A 19,945-nucleotide genomic window follows, 5' to 3' on the forward strand; every position below is an offset into this window, starting at 1 on the left:
CATATCTCATTAAGTTCATTTAGTTTCCTAGTCTAATTTCATGGTATTTAACAAACAATTTTGTCTGTAAAACAGTACTTATGATAGTGTAGTATTATAATATGTAATCACTTGTTTAAATTTATTTATGTTTCCTTTTAGTGAATATTTTTTGTCTCCAGTTAAATAATGTAATGTATGATTGGTTATTGTCTGAAATACATGTAAACCTCAAAAGTTCAAATCTATAAAGCTCACTGATTTTTAAGTTCATACCAGTACCAATTCTCTAGAGAAATATTTTTATCTGAAAGCTGACTGATTCTAAAGTTCATACCAGTACCCCAATCCTCCAGAGAAATATTTCCATCTAAAAGCTCACTGATTGTATAGTTCATACCAGTACCAATCCTCCAGAGAAATATTTTCATCTAAAAGCTCACTGATTCTAAAGTTCATACCAGTACCAATCCTCCAGAGAAATATTGCCATCTGAAAGCTCCCTGTTTCTTAAGTTCATACCAGTGCCAATCCTCCAGAGAAATATTTCCATCTGAAAGCTCACTGTTTCTTAAGTTCATACCAGTACCAATCCTCCAGAGAAATATTTCCATCTGAAAGCTCAATGAGTGTATAGTTCATACCAGTACCAATCCTCCAGAGAAATATTTCCATCTGAAAGCTCAATGAGTGTATAGTTCATACCAGTACCAATCCTCCAGAGAAATATTTCCATCTGAAAGCTCAATGATTGTATAGTTCATAAAGTACTAATGTTCAACAGAAAATGTTTTTCCTGTTACAGTCAAAGTCAAGAAATTGGCATTTACCCACTCGTCCCTGCATCGCCCAGTTTTGGTAACAAGAGATTTAGTTTTCAGGACTCAGAAATTGAACTAAGGTAAATCAAGTTTAAAATGATACCTAACCAGCCATAAAGGCACACTTCAAAATGTTGAATACCCCATACCACTGCAAGAAATTCTTTCTCAATTGTAGCATCCAATTTCTCTCTAGTGAGGAGCTTCCTACTTGCGTAAGCCACTGGGAATTTCCCTTCATCTTCCTAATTCTTTATGTAAAAAATGTTGTAATTTCATTAACATTTTCATTGAATAACATGAATATTTCATGTCAAAAGGGAACAAAATGTTGTTTGTTTATTTTCAGACTTTGTTTTTGTTGACCTACAGAAGACAAGAACAGTCTAGGTCCCTGATTGTTGACCATTGTGCATGTTGGTTTCACTTTAGAAAAAGAAATGTCAAGACATTTGTCTTTCAAGGCTTTGAATTTGTTGTCCTTCCGCTAATATGGCTTTTGAATAATGGACTATTTCAATTTCAGCTTAATACGCCCCAAGGCAACAACATAATTTATATAATATAGTACTTGGGTTTACAATGTAATGATAATCTCTAAATGAGTTGGGGGCAACCATTGGTTAACCAATAATTTATATAGCAATCATTTTTTTTAATGGGGTTAATTTTTCTCTTAGAGGTGCCCCTTACCAAAGAAAAATTGTTGTGGGCCTTCAAGAGATATTAAGCCACTTAGCCTTTAAGGTACTGGAGACTATTGGTAATTACTGAATAAAATATTTGAAAAAAAACCCACAAAAAACAGACAGTTACCACGGTTAAAAAAATACTGAAAGCGAGAAAGGTGCTCACAAAAACCTTTATGACTTAACCAAGTGCATGAAAGCACTACCAGCCAATTTGACAGTGGGAAACTGGGGCGGTTCAGTGACTAAAAGATCAAATTTAATGTGATAAAATTGCAGTTTGGTTTTATGGTGTTAAAAAGGATCATGCGGTAAAAGGTATGAGGTAATGTATGAGGTACGATAATATTGAAATAAAATGACAGAAAGAAAAATAGAAAGACTCACCTCTGTGAATTTAGCCAAGCTCTGCTCAGGACCAAAGACAAACTGAAGAGGGATCTCGGTCGCTTTACAAGATGGCTTGTCATGAAATGAGTCCCTAACATGCCGTGCTACCATGTATAGGGTTTCCACGGTAACCGGGAAAATGTGATGCATGGCAGATGCCATCTCATCCTTGAGCAGCCATTTGATCTGTCATAAGAAAACAATTGTTTACTTAGTTGTGTTGTTGTTTCTGCTATTGAAGTTTTAAGTTTTAAACCAACATTTCTGCGCTTAGCAAACAATCTCCTCCAAAGTCCATTCCCTTCATTTACTGCTCTTGATTGATTTACAGGCAGTGGACACTTTTGGTAATTACTCAAAATAATTGTAAGCATAAAAACTAAATTAGAAATGAGCAAAGGAGAGCTGTTGATAGTATAAAACCTTGTGAGAGTGGCCCTTTATAAGCGATTTCAAGCCTGTTTTTACGTGTGCTTTACCTCATCCTCCGTTTTGTGGATGGCGTTTATCTGCTCCTCTGGGAGACTGCCGAGGATTTCACAACTAAAAATACAAATTAAAATGAGTTTTTTAATATTTAAAATAGGTGACACACATTTGGAATTCAATTTCAAAATCCGAGTTTGGAAGAGTAAGGATGGGTTCAATGCGTCCTAACGGCCGTGGATACAGAAATTATATCGTCCTAAGACTAATTCTAAGTTAGGAAGAGTTTGGTGAAATCGTCGGCCGAGCTTTTAACTTACCAGCCATTATCCATCTCATTCAATGCGTCCTAACGGCCGTGGATACAGAAATTATATCGTCCCAAGACTAATTCTAAGTTAGGAAGAGTTTGGTGAAATCGTCGGCCGAGCTTTTAACTTACCAGCCATTATCCATCTCATCCAGTCCAGAGATTTCTCCTCTACTCGTTGATGTGAACGGACTATCCTCATGTAGATCAGGAGATTGAGGAGGGGAAGACTCCGTCATGGAAACCTCTCTCCTCCTAGCGGCATAGTCATCATCTATCTCCTCTTCATCATTGTCTAGCTCAGAGGGCAACGTCAAGCAGATCAGGTCAAGGGTCACAGAGAGGTCGGCAGGGTCAATTTCTTCATCTGGCGGACTTTCAAGGCAGTCAATGAGGTGTCCTAAAGAATGTTTCAAAGAAATTAATAACCAAATTAATTAAAACTACTTTTCAAGCATTTGAAACAATTGAGTTTGAAGCGTCAGGCCAATAACTATTTATTGCATTCTTAGTTATACCATAGTTCCCTCAGCAAGGTCCTTGAGCAATGGCCATTCTTATTGGAGTCAAATTTTAGGGAATCTTCTCTGATTTTTGTAAAAATATTCTCTTCTGACAATTCCCCCTCCAAAAAAGCCCCTCACCCCCCCCCCATAAATTTCATAGAAAATTCACCCACCTAAACATGTTGGTATAGTCCTTCGTGTCATATTGCCAATAATATCCTTCAGCTTGACGGAGCATACCAAGTGAACAAAGAGGGGTGTCATCTCTTCTTCGTAGCTACCCATAATTGATTCAGTGGAGGTGCTTTGTTCATAATCACTGCCTCTGTCGGAGTCCCTTTGGCCTCTCCGTAATGACGACTGGTAGACGTCAACGATGGAATTGATTTTATTCTCTGGAATGGGGATTTCCTCTTCTCCTGTTGTATAACTAGTTACTTTGAAATGAAACACACAAATCAAATTAACATCAAAATCAATACATGTTTACACCACAAATCAAATTTTTTCAGCCAATGCTAAAAAGATAGATTGTAAGCAAGGTTAAGAACATAGGATGGGAAAAAAACAGAATTTGCTGTTGCAAAGTTGTTATCAACCAGAGTACGAATGCCAAAAATAGTTGGCCTGACGTTTCGACCCTAGCTGAGTAACTCAGAGAGACAGTATACTGGTGCAGAATTTGAACTGCCACTAACTACCAGGCAATCTCGGTTATTTACTGGTAAGACATCTACATTTTCAAAGGTTGTGGGTTCAAATCCAACCAGCGTAATATACCTGTGGATTTCTTTAATAGGACACGGGGAAGTACTGAGTACTCAGTGCTTTACACACATTGGTGTCAAACTAATTAATCAATTTATCAATAGACACATTACATATGACGTCACACTCACAAAAGGAGGCAGATCATTGGACAATAGCTGTTCTCTGAGCATAAAAACGTGCGCGTGACCTCAACGTAGCTCACACCCCACAAAATGCAATCCGAAACAATGCGCATAATTTGGGGTATCAACTCTCTTTTATGCATGTTTGTATACGCTTTTGACACACAAAATGACACCCAGAATAGGCACATGTAGGTACGCTGCGCGTATTGCAAGGGGTCTATACCATCAAGAGGGGCGGTACCAGCAATATTATATAAAAAAACCAGTTAACTAGTTAGCATGTTGCCACTGAAGTGTGCCTTTAGAAGGCTTGGATACCTTTTGTTGGTTGAGTTTTTGGCCATGACACGAATCCCAACTCACTGTGAATGAAGATGTATGTAATATAATTTAACTGCCTAATTTTCAGCCCAATTAGTCGTCAAGTTTTTGAGAACAAAAAAAGTGAAAATCAAAGACGATGTTTTCAGGAAAGTCGTGATAATCCGTTGAACATGCTTTATTAATGCTAATAAATTTTGTGAAATTGTTTTACTTGTTTCTTGCAAACTACAGCACCTCAGAAATCTTCTCAGTACCTCAGTAAGTTTATAGTAAATCTGTGATGTTTGAATTACCCAAACCCTTTAAAGCTTTGTGGGTGAATTTAGATGTCAATCATATTGCCTTACTGCTCATTTGCTCTGATGGGATTTCCTCCGACATGACTCTCAATCGTAACTTGTCTGCTTCACCCTCTGGAGCTGTTGTCACTTCAACGTCTAATTTATCATCTTCCGCTTCTTCCTCAAAGATTACATCCATCTAAACAACAATTTTCAATCATGACAAAACCAAACAAGATGTCTTATTTAAAATAGTAAGGTTTGTAGCAACACCATGTACATGTAATGACTATCTCTAAATGAGTTGGGGTGGTTCTGAAAAGAACCGTTGGTTTCAACTCAACGTTTCGATCAGTATGCTCTGATCGTCTTCTGGAGAAAGCTGGACTATGATGCTGCATGCTGCTTAAGTACTAATAATGCGGATTAGCTAGGTGATGCACGAAGGTGGTAACTGGAGCTCGTTACACATTTCATGGTGTTACCACAAACCTTACAATATTGTATTTCTACCATGCAAAGTTTCAAATCTTAACAACAAATTTGATCACTGATTTCTGTTACGCTAGTAGCATAAAACTCTTTTTCTTGTGTGGGAGAAAGCAAGGTGGTTACGTATTGGCCGAGCTAATAAGAAAACCAGACTCAAGCTCTGATATTTCTGATCAGCAAAGTGTGAGTTTCGAGTCACGATTGTGACACTTAGGCAAGACACTTAACCATTATGCTTTGTCATTCAGATGGGACGTAAAGCTGTTGGTCCTTTGTGCTGTGTAATGCTTGTAAAAGAAACCAGTGCCTTTATCATTACAAGGGTTCACCTAAATGTTCCTAGATTGATCAGCAGCATACACATTGCCCCAGAGCACCCTTGTGCCTCCTCACCCAAAAGTTTTTCCCTTAGTTTTGGCATTGAGATAACAAAACAAACCAACGTTATTTCGCAGACATGTAGCTACCAGAGGCCGGGTTCACAAAGAGCTATGATCGATCTTAACTGAAAATCAATCATAGTTGCTTAGTAAAGTGTGATGTCACAATACAAGTCACTATGGGGATACTGACAACTAACATGTACCTTACGATGAACCTTAGTGCTTTGCAAAATCGAGCCCAGGTTACATTTCTGGGGTCTAAAATTTTGGTTCAAATGTTATAGCACCCTAACAAATTTTGCAACAAAGGACTGGGACAGCCATGACTTTGACTGCAAGAATCCCCCTTCCTTTTTGAAATCCCGCTGTTACTCACTTCAATGTCATCAATGTCTTGCAGACTGTAGTACCAAATGTCTGGATTGGATGGGACCGGTTTGAAATGGTAACCCATAACCTCCGTGAACTTGTCCTGGATGATCTCGTGCAGACTGCTGGTTCCTGTAGGGCAGGGTTCGCTGGACATGAGCTCAGACAGCGGAACTTTGATGGACTGCTTTGAGAGACGAGACAGGGAAGGCTTCTGAGGTTTAGGGGAAGCTTTGACTTTTGTGCAGGTCCTGTTGGGTGTAAATTAATAGTGAGAATTATAATTGAAGATAATTATGAATGACAAGTGTATTAATACCATTGAGTTATACATGTATATAAGAACTAGAGGGCGCACTGATGATGCTGCTTGCACAAACGCGATGGGACTGCAAGGAGACAAGCGCGCTATTTTGTACACGAGTTGAATATGAAGTACATGTTGGAGTTTGTGTTTATAACGCTATGCGATGCTGTTTTGTCAACTCACAAAATGGCCGCACACCTCGTCGCGTAAACACACACTTTTCGATGCTGTTTTGTCAACTTACAAAATGGCCGCACACCGGGCCGCGAAAACACCCCTCTGCAATGCTGTTTGGTAAACTTAGAATATGGCAGCATGCGCGCATGCCGGCCGCGTATGTAGGCCAGTGCTCCCTCTGGTTTTTATATTAACTGTATGATTAATACAGTTACTTCTGTAGACGTTAGTTTGGTTGTTCACTGTGCACGTTAAGGAAAAGAAGATTTTGGAAGGAATCCCCAGACATGCCAGAGAATTGTTTCAGAGAAAACCAACGCGGTCAAGCAGGGACTGAAAACCTAATCCACAAAATGACCCTGGTGGGATTCAAACAGGGGTCCCAGAGGTGGAAGGTGAGGCAAGACACCATTACACCAACCTGAACTTTTATGTGCTTCCCTATAATCAAATAAAACTTATCATGAGTAAACACAATAAGTTCAAATAACCTGTTGATCTGGTCGTCCTTATCCACTTCATCTTCATCGACTTCAAACTCAACTTGATCAGCAAATTTAATCTTCTTGGCGAGAAGGTTGCTAGCTTGCTGCTCCAGACTCACCTTTTCAATAAAAGAATGATATTCAACAACAACGAAATGGATTAGCTTCAATTGGCTCAATGGTTCTTAAGTTCATACCATTACCAATCCTCCAGAGAAATATTTATTTATATCTGAAAGCTCACTGATTAATATATATTTCCATCTGAAAGCTCACTTATTCTAAAGTTCAGACCAGTACCAATTCTCCAGAGAAATTAAAAATGAAGCTTACAAAAGTATGTTTATATCCATTAAAAAAAAAAAAACTTTTATTTCAGAATGAAAGAGCGTGGCAGGGCCACATTTCATGGGTCTGCTGACCGTAAGCAAAGAATCGGTGCTTAGGGATGCAGTGCATTCCGCACTTACGTCAAGCGTATTTCACGAGTCAGGAAATTGTTGCCTGTGCGCATGTGTCCTCCACGCTTCTATGAATTCTTCCCTTACACGGTTGACCCAGAAATTGAGCACGTTTATTGAGTGCCAAATTAGTGGTACAGCCTGCATGGGGACTGAGACCCAATAAACATAAAATGTCCATTAGGACTTCTAAATGTTAATTTAAAAATTGAAGTTTTTCCCAGAAAAAAATAGGGACAAAAAGTTTCTACCACAGAACAGGGAATATTATTCTCATGACACACACTGTACCGATGACATAATCAATCCCAACTCTGTTGTCTTAGCAATTTTAAAGAGAAGGTTTACGTTTGGTAATCACTCTAAAATTGTGAGCATAAAACCTTACTTGGTAATGAGCAGTGGAAAGCTGTTGATAGTATAAAAACAACATTTTTGAGAAAGATATAAATTCTCCCTCAAATCATTAATAATAAAATATTTCAGCTGAAGCCTTTTATTAGGCATCTGAAAGCACACAAAGTAATGCAAAAAGGGTGTTTATTTTTATTTTTTTATTATTCTCTTGCAAATTCGATGACCAGTTGAGCCCAAATTTTCACAGAGTTGTTATTTTATGCGTATGTTGGGATACACTAAGTGAGAATACTGGTCTTTAATTACCAAAAGGTGCCCAGTGACTCAAAGGGGAAGCGGTTTCCAGCATGAAGGCAAACCATGATTTACAGGCAGAATTTTAACTTTCTTTCTTAAAAAAAATGAGCAAGTATTATTGGCTCGACAGTGTCCATCTGTAATGAAGGTTTTTGAAGGGGGAAAAATAAAAGTAAAAAAACGCTTGCTCAGATCGAATTTTAATAAAATTTTGAATTTTAATACCCCTTACCTTTTCATTGTATTTTCTGATATGTCCACAAACAGCATGTAGAAAATGTGTAATATCAATATCATGAAGTGATTCAGTGCAGATGTAGTCCAAGGCCATCTGTACATCATGACAATCCACATACTGCCCTCGTTGTAAACTCTTGAAGATGGCCATGACGAAATACTTGCTAATTTTGTCACCCAGTTGGGAGCAGAACCGTCCAAGAAGTTTACTGGGATGACCTGAGCTAAGGCATCTGTTGTGAGGAGCTCCAGGCATTGGTTCCAGATGAGATTTGGAGGAATGTCTTGAGAGAGATCCTCTTGGGGTACTGGGACGAGAACTGCTGAAGTGTTCAATCTGGGCTTCCAGGGAAGCAAAGGTCAGGTCTTGGAAGACATCTTGGAGGGGTAGATGGTCATCATGTTTCAGGAGTTGGTGCTTGATCGAGGAGAGGGAGCAATCATAGACATATATTGGCAGCGTCAGTCCATGTTTAAAGTCTGATTCACCAGGGTCCTGGTTGGAATCGGAATCAGTTGCTTCACAATTTGAGTCACTCTGAGTGTGTTCTGTAGAGTTATTAAGCTCACTTGGTTGGTTTGCTTCATGCGTCGAGGGGGATGCATTCCCAGAATGCCTTGCAGTCTTAGCAGTATCGTTACCAACTTGGTTAGGATCGTCACCTTTGACCTGTCCAACGTCCATGAGCTTTTGTAAGTCACCATAGCTTGCGGGAATGAACGTGAGCACAAGATGTGAGCTGGGTTTGGCATCCTTGTCTGGTTCCCCACCTCTCACAGTATCCTTGACATAACATGCCCACTGCGGAACCGGATTCTCTCGTAGAGCTTGGACTTCCCTCATAGCCTGGTGCCAAGCCTCTGGCTGGGTACTGGATAGAGAATCGGAGAGGTCAGTTGCTAGACTTGTTGTGCGACCTGCTTCCTCTTTTTCACATTGAGCTGCACTTTTCAAGAGGGCCTCATAGTCTGAGTCGGAGAGGTTAAAGGGAGCAGGTTGGTTGTCAAAGTCACGCTGTCTTGACAAGACCATCTTGGTGAAATTGAGACTCTCCTCTTTGGACAGTGTGAGTTCATGATTTGACATCTTGGACAGCGCATTCAACAGGAGGCAATACAGTGTGTTGTTAGGGGATGGGTAACGGGGAAACTGCGGTCTCGGTTGACTCTCAGTTGCGTTACTTTCTAGTAAATCTTCTGAAATCAAAACAACCAGACAGAGACAATTGACACAAAGACGCAGTTAATGAACAATGGTTGTAGGACAAACTTTTGGTACTTCTTTATCACTGTTTTTGTACTAAAAAAGACATCGCTGTATATGTAAAAGTGACATACTTTTTTTCATAAAAGATTGATGTGCTTTGAGGGGTGTTGGACACATTTGTTTAATGTTACTGCAGATGTGTGTGATCATGTTACATTCACAAAACACACTTTTTGTGCAAAGAGTTTGAACTCAGTGCTCTTAACCGCTCAGCCACTTCCACGAAGTCCAAATGTTTTACTAAAAGTTGTATCAGTTAAAATAATAAAAGTTTATTGGCTTCTTATTTTGAGCTAATTGAACCACTCAGTGATGCTCATGGCACTCCATCATTAGTACCACCCCCGGTCACTGGGCCATTTATTTCATTGTTTAAAACCATCTCAGCTCCCTGGGGAGTATTACAGCCTGCGCTGAGAACTATGCAGCACACTAAGCTTAATCAGTTACCAGAACCATCTCTGTCCACACAGGTACCCATTTACCCCTGGGTAGAAAGAAGCAATTATAGTTATAAGTACTTCCTTAAGGACACAAGTGTCATGACTGTGATTCGAACCCAAACCCTGATGACCCAGCTACTAGCACTAAATGGCTTGGCCACGACTCGCCAAACACCAAATCTAGAACATTTTGCTATCTAGTCTGCACTACAATTTTCACAGATGTAAATTTGTGCATGAAATGTCTGGCTATCAACCTCACCTTCAATCAGCATTGAGCATAAGATTTCAGCCTGTTGACATCTAGGTAGTAACTTCAACACTTCTAACTTGAATGGTAGGTGAGTAATGGACTCACTCAACCTCAGTGTGTCCCCTACTGCGTCTGTCGATTGCTGCGTCATAAACGGTGACAATATAGCCGGGTCGTGACACATGACCTTAAGATGCTCAAAGGTCAAGAGGGTTGAGATGACCTCCTGATCTAAAGGAAATAACTGTAAACAACCGAAAGAAAACGCTTTGTTAAATATGATTGGCAATTTGAGGCAAACAAAAGTTAAAAAAAGAAACTAAGAACCACAAATACATTTACATACGGCCAGAGATAATTTTCCAGTAGAAGTTTCAGCTTCATTAGTCTTCAAGATTTTTTAGAAAAATTGTGAAAATCAAAGAGCAATGTTTTTAAAGGAGAGTTGTGTAAATACTCTGTACATGCTAAAGCAAATGTTGTCTCACTGAGACCAAAACTATTTTTTGTAACATTGTTTTACTCGTTTCTCAAAAACTACACCACCTCAGTAAGTAATATTTTAAGGGCACCTTTCTACCATCCTTATCTTCAAGCGGTGTAAAGTTTAATGTCAATCTGTGGACATTGTTTTCTGTGTTACAAAAAGTACCCAAACCCTAAAAAGTAGGAAAATTTATCATGCCTGTCTAGAGACAGAAATTAAATGATAATAATTTTTTCAATTTACCACTTGAGGGACGTCTTTGTAGCAGCAGTTTTGGAAATAGTCCCTTTCTGCAGGAGCATCAAACACCGTTCCACTCTGTGGTTCAACCCAACATTCAGTGACCAGTTGGAGCTGGCCGTCTGCTTCCGCTGTGTCTTGGTCATCTAAGATGTCTACATCAGGATGATTAGATCCTCTAATGCAAGAAAACAAAATATATTAAATAGACTTTAAATTTTCACTTATATACTTGCGATAAATTATTTGAGGCATTGCATGGCGAGGTACCAATATATCTACTAGCCAGGTAGAGTTTGTTCTTTAGAGAAATGTCTTTCCATGTTCTACTATAAATATGCACACTTCTCTATCTCTTCAGTCTCCTGACGATGACTAGAGCAAGCTAGTCGAAACATCGAAACCAATTCAAGAACTGATACCGCGGTATTGCAGTTAATTACGATCCTATAAGCTAAAGAAGTAGTCCCAGCCAAGTTTCTACCTTCTGCCCAGGTAGTAGTTAAAAAGCAGGACAGTTCTTTTCAGAACTGAAAAGTCGCCCGAACCGTCTGACAAATCTACTCCGCGATAGTAGAATATAGAAAGACAGTTCTCTAAAGAACAAACTCTACCTGGCGAGTAGATACACACATGGTGCTACCGCAAACCAAATATATACTTGCGATAAGCTATCAAGTCTGCCAATTTCCAGAAGATTTTGATTACGCTCAACACAGTAGGGCAACATTTGCGTAATCAGGGAGATATTATACCCATTGACTGGCAATGAGGACAATAGTGCATGTCTATTCCCCCAAGGAACTTTGAGTGACCAAAAAAGATAGGTCCCTCTTCTGGTCTCTCACAGGCCCGAGGGGGAATAGATGTACACTATTGACCAATTTATGCCAGTCCATACGTGTTTTATAACACACATCGGTCTAAAATGTGAAATAAGAAAAGAATTTGTCAGGGTTTTACTAAACCCAGATTCAGTTTTTTAGTTGCTGTCCACGGTTCACATCATGAGAGGGCACTGTAACCAGTCAAAAATTGTAAGTCTAATGCCTGCTCCAGGAACTAATTCCTGCAAATCATGTGCGCGCGATGTCTTGACGCCCGTCTAGTTCACAGTGGCGCAAATCTCATGCACTAGACCATGAGTTAACCCCATGTGACAGTGTTTCAGCCAATCAGAAAACAGAACACGCAAGAGGTGTGTCATAATAAAACAAATTAACAAGAACATGGAAATATTTGTTTATTTTCAGGGAACTTTCCCCAGAATCAGAGAGAGTTGGTATCTTAGTAATTGACCCAATTCACTTGAAGTCATCATCAGAATAATCTTGGATGCACCATTTTGGTGGTCAATGTCACTGTGCATTATTCAATGAAGTGCGCATTTTAGGCGACGCGACATTTACACGTAAACCCAATGACTACCAAAATGGTGAGCGTGGCAGAGTCGCCACGTGTGATGTGCGTGCAAGGGGTCAATAGGCTGATTTCCTTACCCTACTCCTCTATCCCTACAATAGGTGGCAGTGTGAGGTGGGAATACAATGTACTGCACAAGGCAAGGGAAGACATCATCCCTACTGTTATCCGTTGACGTGTCTGTCTCCCCATGTTGCACACGGTCTGACTGCTTACTGGTACTCTCTCCACCATCTAGTTTGGCTGATGGATGTGGCTGGAAACCAGGGAAGAGATCTGTGCTTCTGGATTTGATTGGATTCTGTGAAGAATTAAGTAGAGACGTCAAGTACAATATTGACCAAGGATGTGAAAACAAACCGGAACTATAAGCGCAAAACAGAAGCTTGCTAGCGCAAAGCATGAAAGCTTGCTAGGGCGAGTGCCTGCAGGTAGATCTTTAAAGTATAACTAATTTAACTTCATTTTTGGGGGTTAGGGGTTTAAAAAACCATGATTTCCGTTGAACAACAGAAAAATCATATTCCTGAAATTTCCTTCTAATTTAAGAACTCACTCCGCAGTAGTGCAGTTAACGAGAAGTCCCCTCAATCCAATAATCAAAAGTAGTAGTAGTCCTGGCTGATTCCCTACCTTCCACCCAGGTAGAAGTTAAAAAGCAGGACAACTCTTTTATGAACTGAAAAGTCTCCTGAATTCCAAAAACTCTACCCCGCGATAATATAATATAAAGCAAGACAAGTTCTCAAAAGAATGAGCCTACTACTACTTTTGCTACAAGCCGCTTGCAGCCGCTATGGTCTCTCAAGGGTTAATAACAATACTACTATGAGTGACTTAAAGGATTTAGGTACTTTTTGTAACACAAAACACAATGTCCACAGGTTTCATTAAACTTACACCGTTTGAAGATAATGATAGTAGAAAGCGTAACTTAAAATATTAGTTGCTGAGGTGCTGTAATTTTTGATAAATACGTAAAACAATGTCATGAAAATATGTTTTACATGCTAATATAGTTTTTGATTCATGATCACCGAGACAAAAATTATTTTAATGACATTGTTTTACTCATTTCTCAAAAACTACAGCACCTCAGCAAATAATATTTTCAGGGAAGCTTTCTACTATCATTATCTTCAAACTGTGTAAGTTTAGTGTAAATCTGTGGACATTGTACTACAAAAAGTACATAGACCCTTTAATTACAGCCCAAACAAATTCCACGATTTGGTTTTATGGCAAGCAGTATAGAAAGGCAAACTCAATCTGCCCTCCCTAAGGGGGAAGTTTTAAAAAGCTAAATTACCTTCATTTTGAGCTCAGCCACAAAGCTGATGATCCCTGAGTTAGAGTAGGAGAAATGAAATCCTTCCTGCAGCCTCAAACTATACAGAAATCAACAAAACATGTCATATAATAATATTTTCTGCAAGGTATGGGACTAAGCTTGAATCATGAGATCTACTCCTTTTACATAGCATCATGTAATGGTTTCCAAGGTTTCTGTGGCCTAATATACTGCCAATCAAGCCAGGAACACCAGGGCAAACCACTTCTCTTTTACATGTGTTACACAACAAACGGGAACAGCAGCTTTGCGTCCCATTCAAAGGACGAAGCAATCATGGTTAAGTGTCTTGCTTAAGGACACATTTGTCACGACTGGGACTCAAACCCACACTCTGCTGATCAGAAAAACCAGAGTTTGAATTCCGTGCTCTTAATAACCACTCGGCCACAACACTTCAACATAACTCGGGAAGTACTGAGTATACAGAGCTAATTACACACTGGTATAAGAGTAAAAATAAACTATATGCTTTATCTCAGATGCAAAAACAACCTAGAGAAAATACATGTTTGGTAAACATTATTGCCCTGTAAGCCAATCCGATTCTTGACATTTGACCTAGGTGGTCCAAAAACAATAGGCTTCTGACAAATCCCAATAACAAATCCACACAGCATGTTTAGAGAAAATATGGCAAGTCCTTCTCGAAATATTGCTCAGACATTTCTTTTGTAGTGGTATAATGACCCTGACATTTGACCTAGGGGCGTCCACAAACGACATAACAAACAAAAAGAAAGTCATTTTTGGTAGACATAAATGCCCCACAATCCATTTCTTGCCATTTTACCGAGATGGTCCAAAGAACAATAGGCTTCTGACAGCCCCCAAGACCAAATCCTTACACTATTTTGTGAGAAGCGCTGTATAATAGCAGTGTATTATTATTATTATTATTATTATTTCTTTTTGTTTTTGGTCAAAATGACAATGACATTTCACCTAGGGGCGTCCAAAACAACAGGCTTCTGGAACTCAAGACCAATTGAAAACCAAGAGTTGACACGCCAAGTCCTTCTTGTCCTTCAGACCACATTTTGTTTTAGTGTTAATAACCTGTTTTTAAACATAAGAACTTGAATGGCAAATAACTCAAAACAAAGCAGTTTATTTTGTTGGGCAATTGATTAAATAATTTGACTTCTAGGGCCCGACTTCACAGAGCTGCTTCAGCACAAAAACTTACCAAGCACAACCAAATTTGTTACCAGAATAAGGCTTCCAGCAACAAATGTACTACCTGTGAATGGTATCCTTTTCATTTTGCTTAGCAATATTTTCTATTTAGGTAGATGCATAAATTTGTGCCCAGATCTAGAATAGAACATGAATTCCTTGAAATGAAAAAGTTAACTGACTTACTCAGTAAGCACTGATAGGACATGTGAGACTGCTTCCATGGAGATAGGTGGAGTGCTATGATCACTCTGAGCATCCCATATCCAACGATGATGGTGTAAGTAACACGCAAGACGATTCAGGTCCTTACTAGGACCTTTACTGTCCATGTAGACTGGCACCGAACCTGTGGTCACCTGGATGGATGTCTTCAAATCCGCAAAATCAGGTGGCATTCGTTCATATCTAGAACAAAAACAGGATTGGAAAAACTGAATAAATCTGGCTTGAAATTTGGTAAGTTTCAGCGAAATGAAGTTGCGCTTTAATATCTAGAACAAAAGTTAGTTGTTTGACGAATCAGGCATGAATTCCAAACCATAAAAAATAAAAAGTTTTACAAGGTGCTGTGGCACAATATGCTGCCAATCAAACTAGGAACACCGGGGCACACTCCTTCTCTTTTTGATAAGTGCACTGGGTTCTTTTACGTGTGTTACACAACACACATGACCATCGGCTTTACGTCCCATCCGAAGGACGATGCTTTCATGGTTGTGTGTCTTGCTTAAGGACACAGGTGTCACGACTAGGACTCAAACCCCACTCTGCTGATCAGAAACACCAGAGTTTGAGTCCAGGGCTCTTAACCGCTTGGCCATGACGTGCCATCATTATTTTCACTTACTTGACGAGAACAATATCTATGGGTCTAGCGAGGATGACTATGCAGGGTTTATCCTTGGTGTGTTTCTGCTCCATTTGAGATGGCTTCCCTTTGACAGCTTGAGCCATCTTAGCAATGACTGACTTGCGTTGTGTCGTCGGTGCCTTGAGGTAAGATGTCTGCTTCATTGGTACAGTCAGTTCTTGTAGTCTCTTCCGGAGCTTGTTCACAATCTGTACAGAGCCAAAGTTTATACAGCTGCTTAAAGGCATGGACACTTAAGACCTTTATCACGGTGTGGCCATCTTGATTTTACTCCATTCCAACTCATTGTAACCAAACTGAGGCTAGACGAAATAAAAGTCTGGTGCCATGTTTGCTTAATGAATGTTAGCATTCATTACTGTTATGGAAACAGGGAGCATGACCAAAATGGTGACAGCATGATAAAGGTCTATTGGTAATCACTGTTAGTATAAAAACTTAGTTGTTAACGATCAATGGAGAGTTGTTGATAGTATAACACATTCGAGAAAGAAGTGATTTTCCACTAAAATATTTGAATTTGGCTTCGAGACCTCAGAATTTGATTTTGAGGTCCCGAAAGCAACATCTGAAAGCTTACATCTTATTTATCACTCGAGACAACTGCCTCTGAGAAAGAGTTTGCTAGAATGTGATGCCATTACGACTTTTGGCATTTAGCATTTATTATGAGTTTGCACCAGGCAACAGATTACAAAAAGTAAGGTTAGAGATTTAAGTTCATTTTTCTCCAGAAAAGGTGGAAATAGTAGACACACACTTGTGTGGATTGGGTCTATAACTTGTTTGGATCATTACAAATTATGTATAATACCTTTAACACTACCAACAGTTAACTCTGTGCTCACATCTTATTGATCTCTAAACCTCACCTTATTTCTCTCATGACCTGGTGTACCGCCTAGGAAGGCTAGTCTAATGACCACACAAGGCGCCTTAGATAAGATTCGGATCAAGTAGAAAGATGTGGGAGGACTGTTGGCATCTCTAGGAAATGAAAACAAATCACTTGTAAGAAAGAGGTGAAAGGACTGTTAGCATCTCTAAAATATGAAAACAAACACCTTAAGAAAGAGGTGGAAGGACTTTTGGCATCTCTAAAATAAAATGAAACCAAACCACTTTTAAGAAAGAGGTGAAAGGACTTTAATGTCATCTCTAAAAAAAAATGAAAACAAAACACCTTTAATGAAGAGGTGGGAGGACTGTTTGCGTTTCTATGAAATTGTGTCCACTGTTTTATTTGTTTTATTTGACCTACATAATTCAGCTAAACTAGCCGACCAGCTACCTAGGCATGGTAGCGTCACTGGTTATCAATAGACGTTTTCATAGCATGATGACGACATACGTGAGTCGCCGGTCGCATTGTCATGACATATTCGCACTTCAACTTCTGTAAGCATGTCATACTATTCGAATCCAGGGCTTCAACCCCAGATTCGGCCTATTTTGACAATTGCGCGTGCTTTGCGTACGCACTCAGGTCTTCAAACGAGAGGACCGAGACCTACATGTACCTGTACTTACTTAGTAGTGAGAGTTATATAGCTGTGGTTCTCTAGCAACGTGAACGTACTGAACTCTGTTAGGAGGGAGTTAAGTTCCTTCTGAGCAACTCGACACTGGATGTTGTTATAGCGACCATTGTTGTTTGGTAGGTAGAGATGCTTTGGCAATGGCCTACAAAGTTATGATACAGGATGAAGAAATAAAGTTAGAATATTTAAAGACAAAGTACACAATTATTAATATATCCCCTCCCCCAACACCCCCCCCCTCCCCAAACAAAAATGAATAAATAAATAATTAACTGAAACTTCAAAGTTGGTACCGATCCTCCTTGAAAACAGTTTCATCTAAAGTACTTTGTAAGTCAAGAAAATAGTATTTGAAGACCTCTCCCAAAATCAGTTTCTGCTGAAATACTTCCGCCAAATAATCTCACACGAAACGTAAATACTAATTATTTTCAGATGTATCCGTAAAAATATGACTCTCAAATTGAATGCAATTTTCACAGGTTAGTTATTTGGTGTTTATTTTAAATTTCATTGTAGAGGAGGGGAATAAGTTTACACCTCCAAATAACCACGATATATTTTCCTTTTCAAATTTATCTAGCTGTAATCATTCCATACATTCATTTAATCTATATAAAATCAATTCATTCAACGCAACAAATATCTTTTAGAAAACTTCTATCAATGTATGATAGATTGACTTACATGTCTGGTACTAAGAGCAATGGAATCTTGTGCGTGTGTAACCACCTCTGCCTGAGAAGAAAAACACATCGTCTTTTAAGAACAGTTGTGCACAATTTTCAAACTGGAAACTCTTATTTTGTTTTGTTCAAGTTTCAACAGCTCTAGTTTTAACCATTAGATCATTTTGAGACGACCCAAAAATGGCAGCACAGTTTGATCTTCTGTCACTCAACAAAAAAGGTCAAGGTCAAAGGTCATATCCTGAACTGACATTATTTCAATACTTCCACATCAACACAGTATCTTCATTTGGGAACAAAAAAAAATTGTAATTTTTCCAAACATTTTTACAAAAACAAAAAAAGGTGCAAACATTCCTCTTTATCAGCAATGTCTGAGTGTAAGGTGATTTCGTCCTTCGGATGGCACGTAAAGCCGTTGGTCCCATGTGTTGTGTAAGGCATGTAAAAGAACCCGGTGCACTTATCGAAAAGAGAAGGGGTTCGCCCCGGTGTTGATGGCTGTGGCTGCTGTATGCGCCGTAGCACCTTGTAAATCCTTATAAGGTGCTACATAATTGGGTCTCAGAATTCATCACTGCAATTACCTATCTTCATGAAAGTTTGTATATATACCCAGCGCCCTGAGTACCTTGTTTGATAGATACGTGCGCTCTATAAGACTTGATATTATTATTATTACTATTTATTTCAAACATAAATGAATGGGATGAAATTACTTAAATAAGATCAAAATCCAATGGACTCAAGATTACCATTTCTTGGGCTCCATCAGAGCTATCCTCTTCCAGAAAGCTGCAAATTGTTCCAAGCTCGAGTCTCTGTTTTATAGAAATGCAGAACACAAACGATGATTACCAAGGCAACATGAATAAATTAAGGTGATCATGTAGCTGCCACTTCCCAGGTTGTGGTCTGAACTTGGGTGTGATCTCTGATTACATGGAAGTTAATGGTTGTATGGCTTCTGACAGACATCCCCGAGCAAAGATATTGACAAAATTAAGAAGATTGGCCAACATAGGACTAGACAGCTCAGTTGATAGAGCAACAGCATGTTAATCCCGAGGTCATTGGTTCAAATACCGATCTAGTAAATTTTTCTTTGTTCAACCCCCAAACGTGCTTGCGTACACTAATTTTTAACTTCCCCGTGACAATAATTCTGCTGTTCTCCATGCTCATCTAGTTGCCCTCCTGTCATCATCTTTTTTGCACTTTGCTATTATGTATGTTTCTTAGGCTAGGCTTATGTTTGTTGCTTTGTTGTTTTAATTCTACATTTTGCCTGGTATTCATTTTGTATTTGTGATGCTGTAGTTGAATAAATAATAGTAATAATAATAATACTGGGGTGATGTGTGAATTCAACTGACTTTGTGTCAAACTTCTGGGCCAGGACCGGGGTGTCCGAATACGGAGGCATGTAGAGCAGTGGGATGCCCTTCTTGATTCCTTCTGGTACTTTGTAGAAGATTGCGTTCGTTGAGAAAGACTGGAGATGAACTAAGAGCTGGTCTGTCTCTTGTAAGCTGCAAGACAAAGAGTTCAAACAAACATCCTTAAAGGCAGTGGACACTATTGGTAATTACTCAAAATAATTGTTAGCATAAAAACCTACTTGTTAGCGATCAATGGAGAGATGTTGATAGTATAAAACATTTTGAGAAACGGCTCCCTCTGAAGTAGCGTAGTTTACGAGAAAGAAGTAATTTTCCATTATAATATTTGAATTTGATTTCGAGACCTCAGAATTTGATTACACGGTAGGAGTATAACTAGGGGAAGTTTGCGGTAGCACTGTGTGTAAATCTCTTTTGAAGAACCGGTGTTGACATCTCAACGCTTCAATCAGTATGCTTTTGATCAAGCAAGACACTTAACCATTGCTTCGTCCATCGGATAGGACGTTAAGCTGTTGGTCCCATGTGTTGTGTAAAGCATGAAAAAGAACCCAGTGTACTTATCAAAAAGAAAAGGGGTTTGCCCCGATGTTCCTAGCAGTGGCAGCA

At 39.2% G+C, this 19,945-nt stretch overlaps 1 protein-coding gene across 1 annotated transcript in view; it reads right to left on the bottom strand.

The window, feature by feature from the left end:
- Nucleotides 1-19,945, bottom strand: part of LOC117297664 (KICSTOR complex protein SZT2-like) — a 67,722-nt gene that overhangs the window by 36,743 nt on the left and 11,034 nt on the right. The window contains exons 14-32 of the mRNA XM_033780811.1: nucleotides 19,310-19,465; nucleotides 18,689-18,754; nucleotides 17,932-17,982; nucleotides 17,234-17,386; nucleotides 16,576-16,690; nucleotides 15,680-15,891; nucleotides 15,016-15,237; nucleotides 13,609-13,687; nucleotides 12,377-12,600; nucleotides 10,881-11,055; nucleotides 10,160-10,394; nucleotides 8,183-9,384; nucleotides 6,842-6,954; nucleotides 5,874-6,117; nucleotides 4,689-4,821; nucleotides 3,295-3,558; nucleotides 2,748-3,015; nucleotides 2,359-2,422; nucleotides 1,877-2,065 (exon numbers count right to left, since the gene is read on the bottom strand). Of these exons, the coding sequence (XP_033636702.1) occupies nucleotides 1,877-2,065; nucleotides 2,359-2,422; nucleotides 2,748-3,015; nucleotides 3,295-3,558; nucleotides 4,689-4,821; nucleotides 5,874-6,117; nucleotides 6,842-6,954; nucleotides 8,183-9,384; nucleotides 10,160-10,394; nucleotides 10,881-11,055; nucleotides 12,377-12,600; nucleotides 13,609-13,687; nucleotides 15,016-15,237; nucleotides 15,680-15,891; nucleotides 16,576-16,690; nucleotides 17,234-17,386; nucleotides 17,932-17,982; nucleotides 18,689-18,754; nucleotides 19,310-19,465 (4,165 nt within the window). The remainder of the gene's footprint in view (nucleotides 1-1,876; nucleotides 2,066-2,358; nucleotides 2,423-2,747; nucleotides 3,016-3,294; nucleotides 3,559-4,688; nucleotides 4,822-5,873; nucleotides 6,118-6,841; nucleotides 6,955-8,182; nucleotides 9,385-10,159; nucleotides 10,395-10,880; nucleotides 11,056-12,376; nucleotides 12,601-13,608; nucleotides 13,688-15,015; nucleotides 15,238-15,679; nucleotides 15,892-16,575; nucleotides 16,691-17,233; nucleotides 17,387-17,931; nucleotides 17,983-18,688; nucleotides 18,755-19,309; nucleotides 19,466-19,945) is intronic.

The sequence above is a fragment of the Asterias rubens genome, chromosome 12 (assembly GCF_902459465.1).
Source record: "Asterias rubens chromosome 12, eAstRub1.3, whole genome shotgun sequence".
In the NCBI taxonomy this organism is placed as follows: Eukaryota; Metazoa; Echinodermata; class Asteroidea; order Forcipulatida; family Asteriidae; genus Asterias; species Asterias rubens.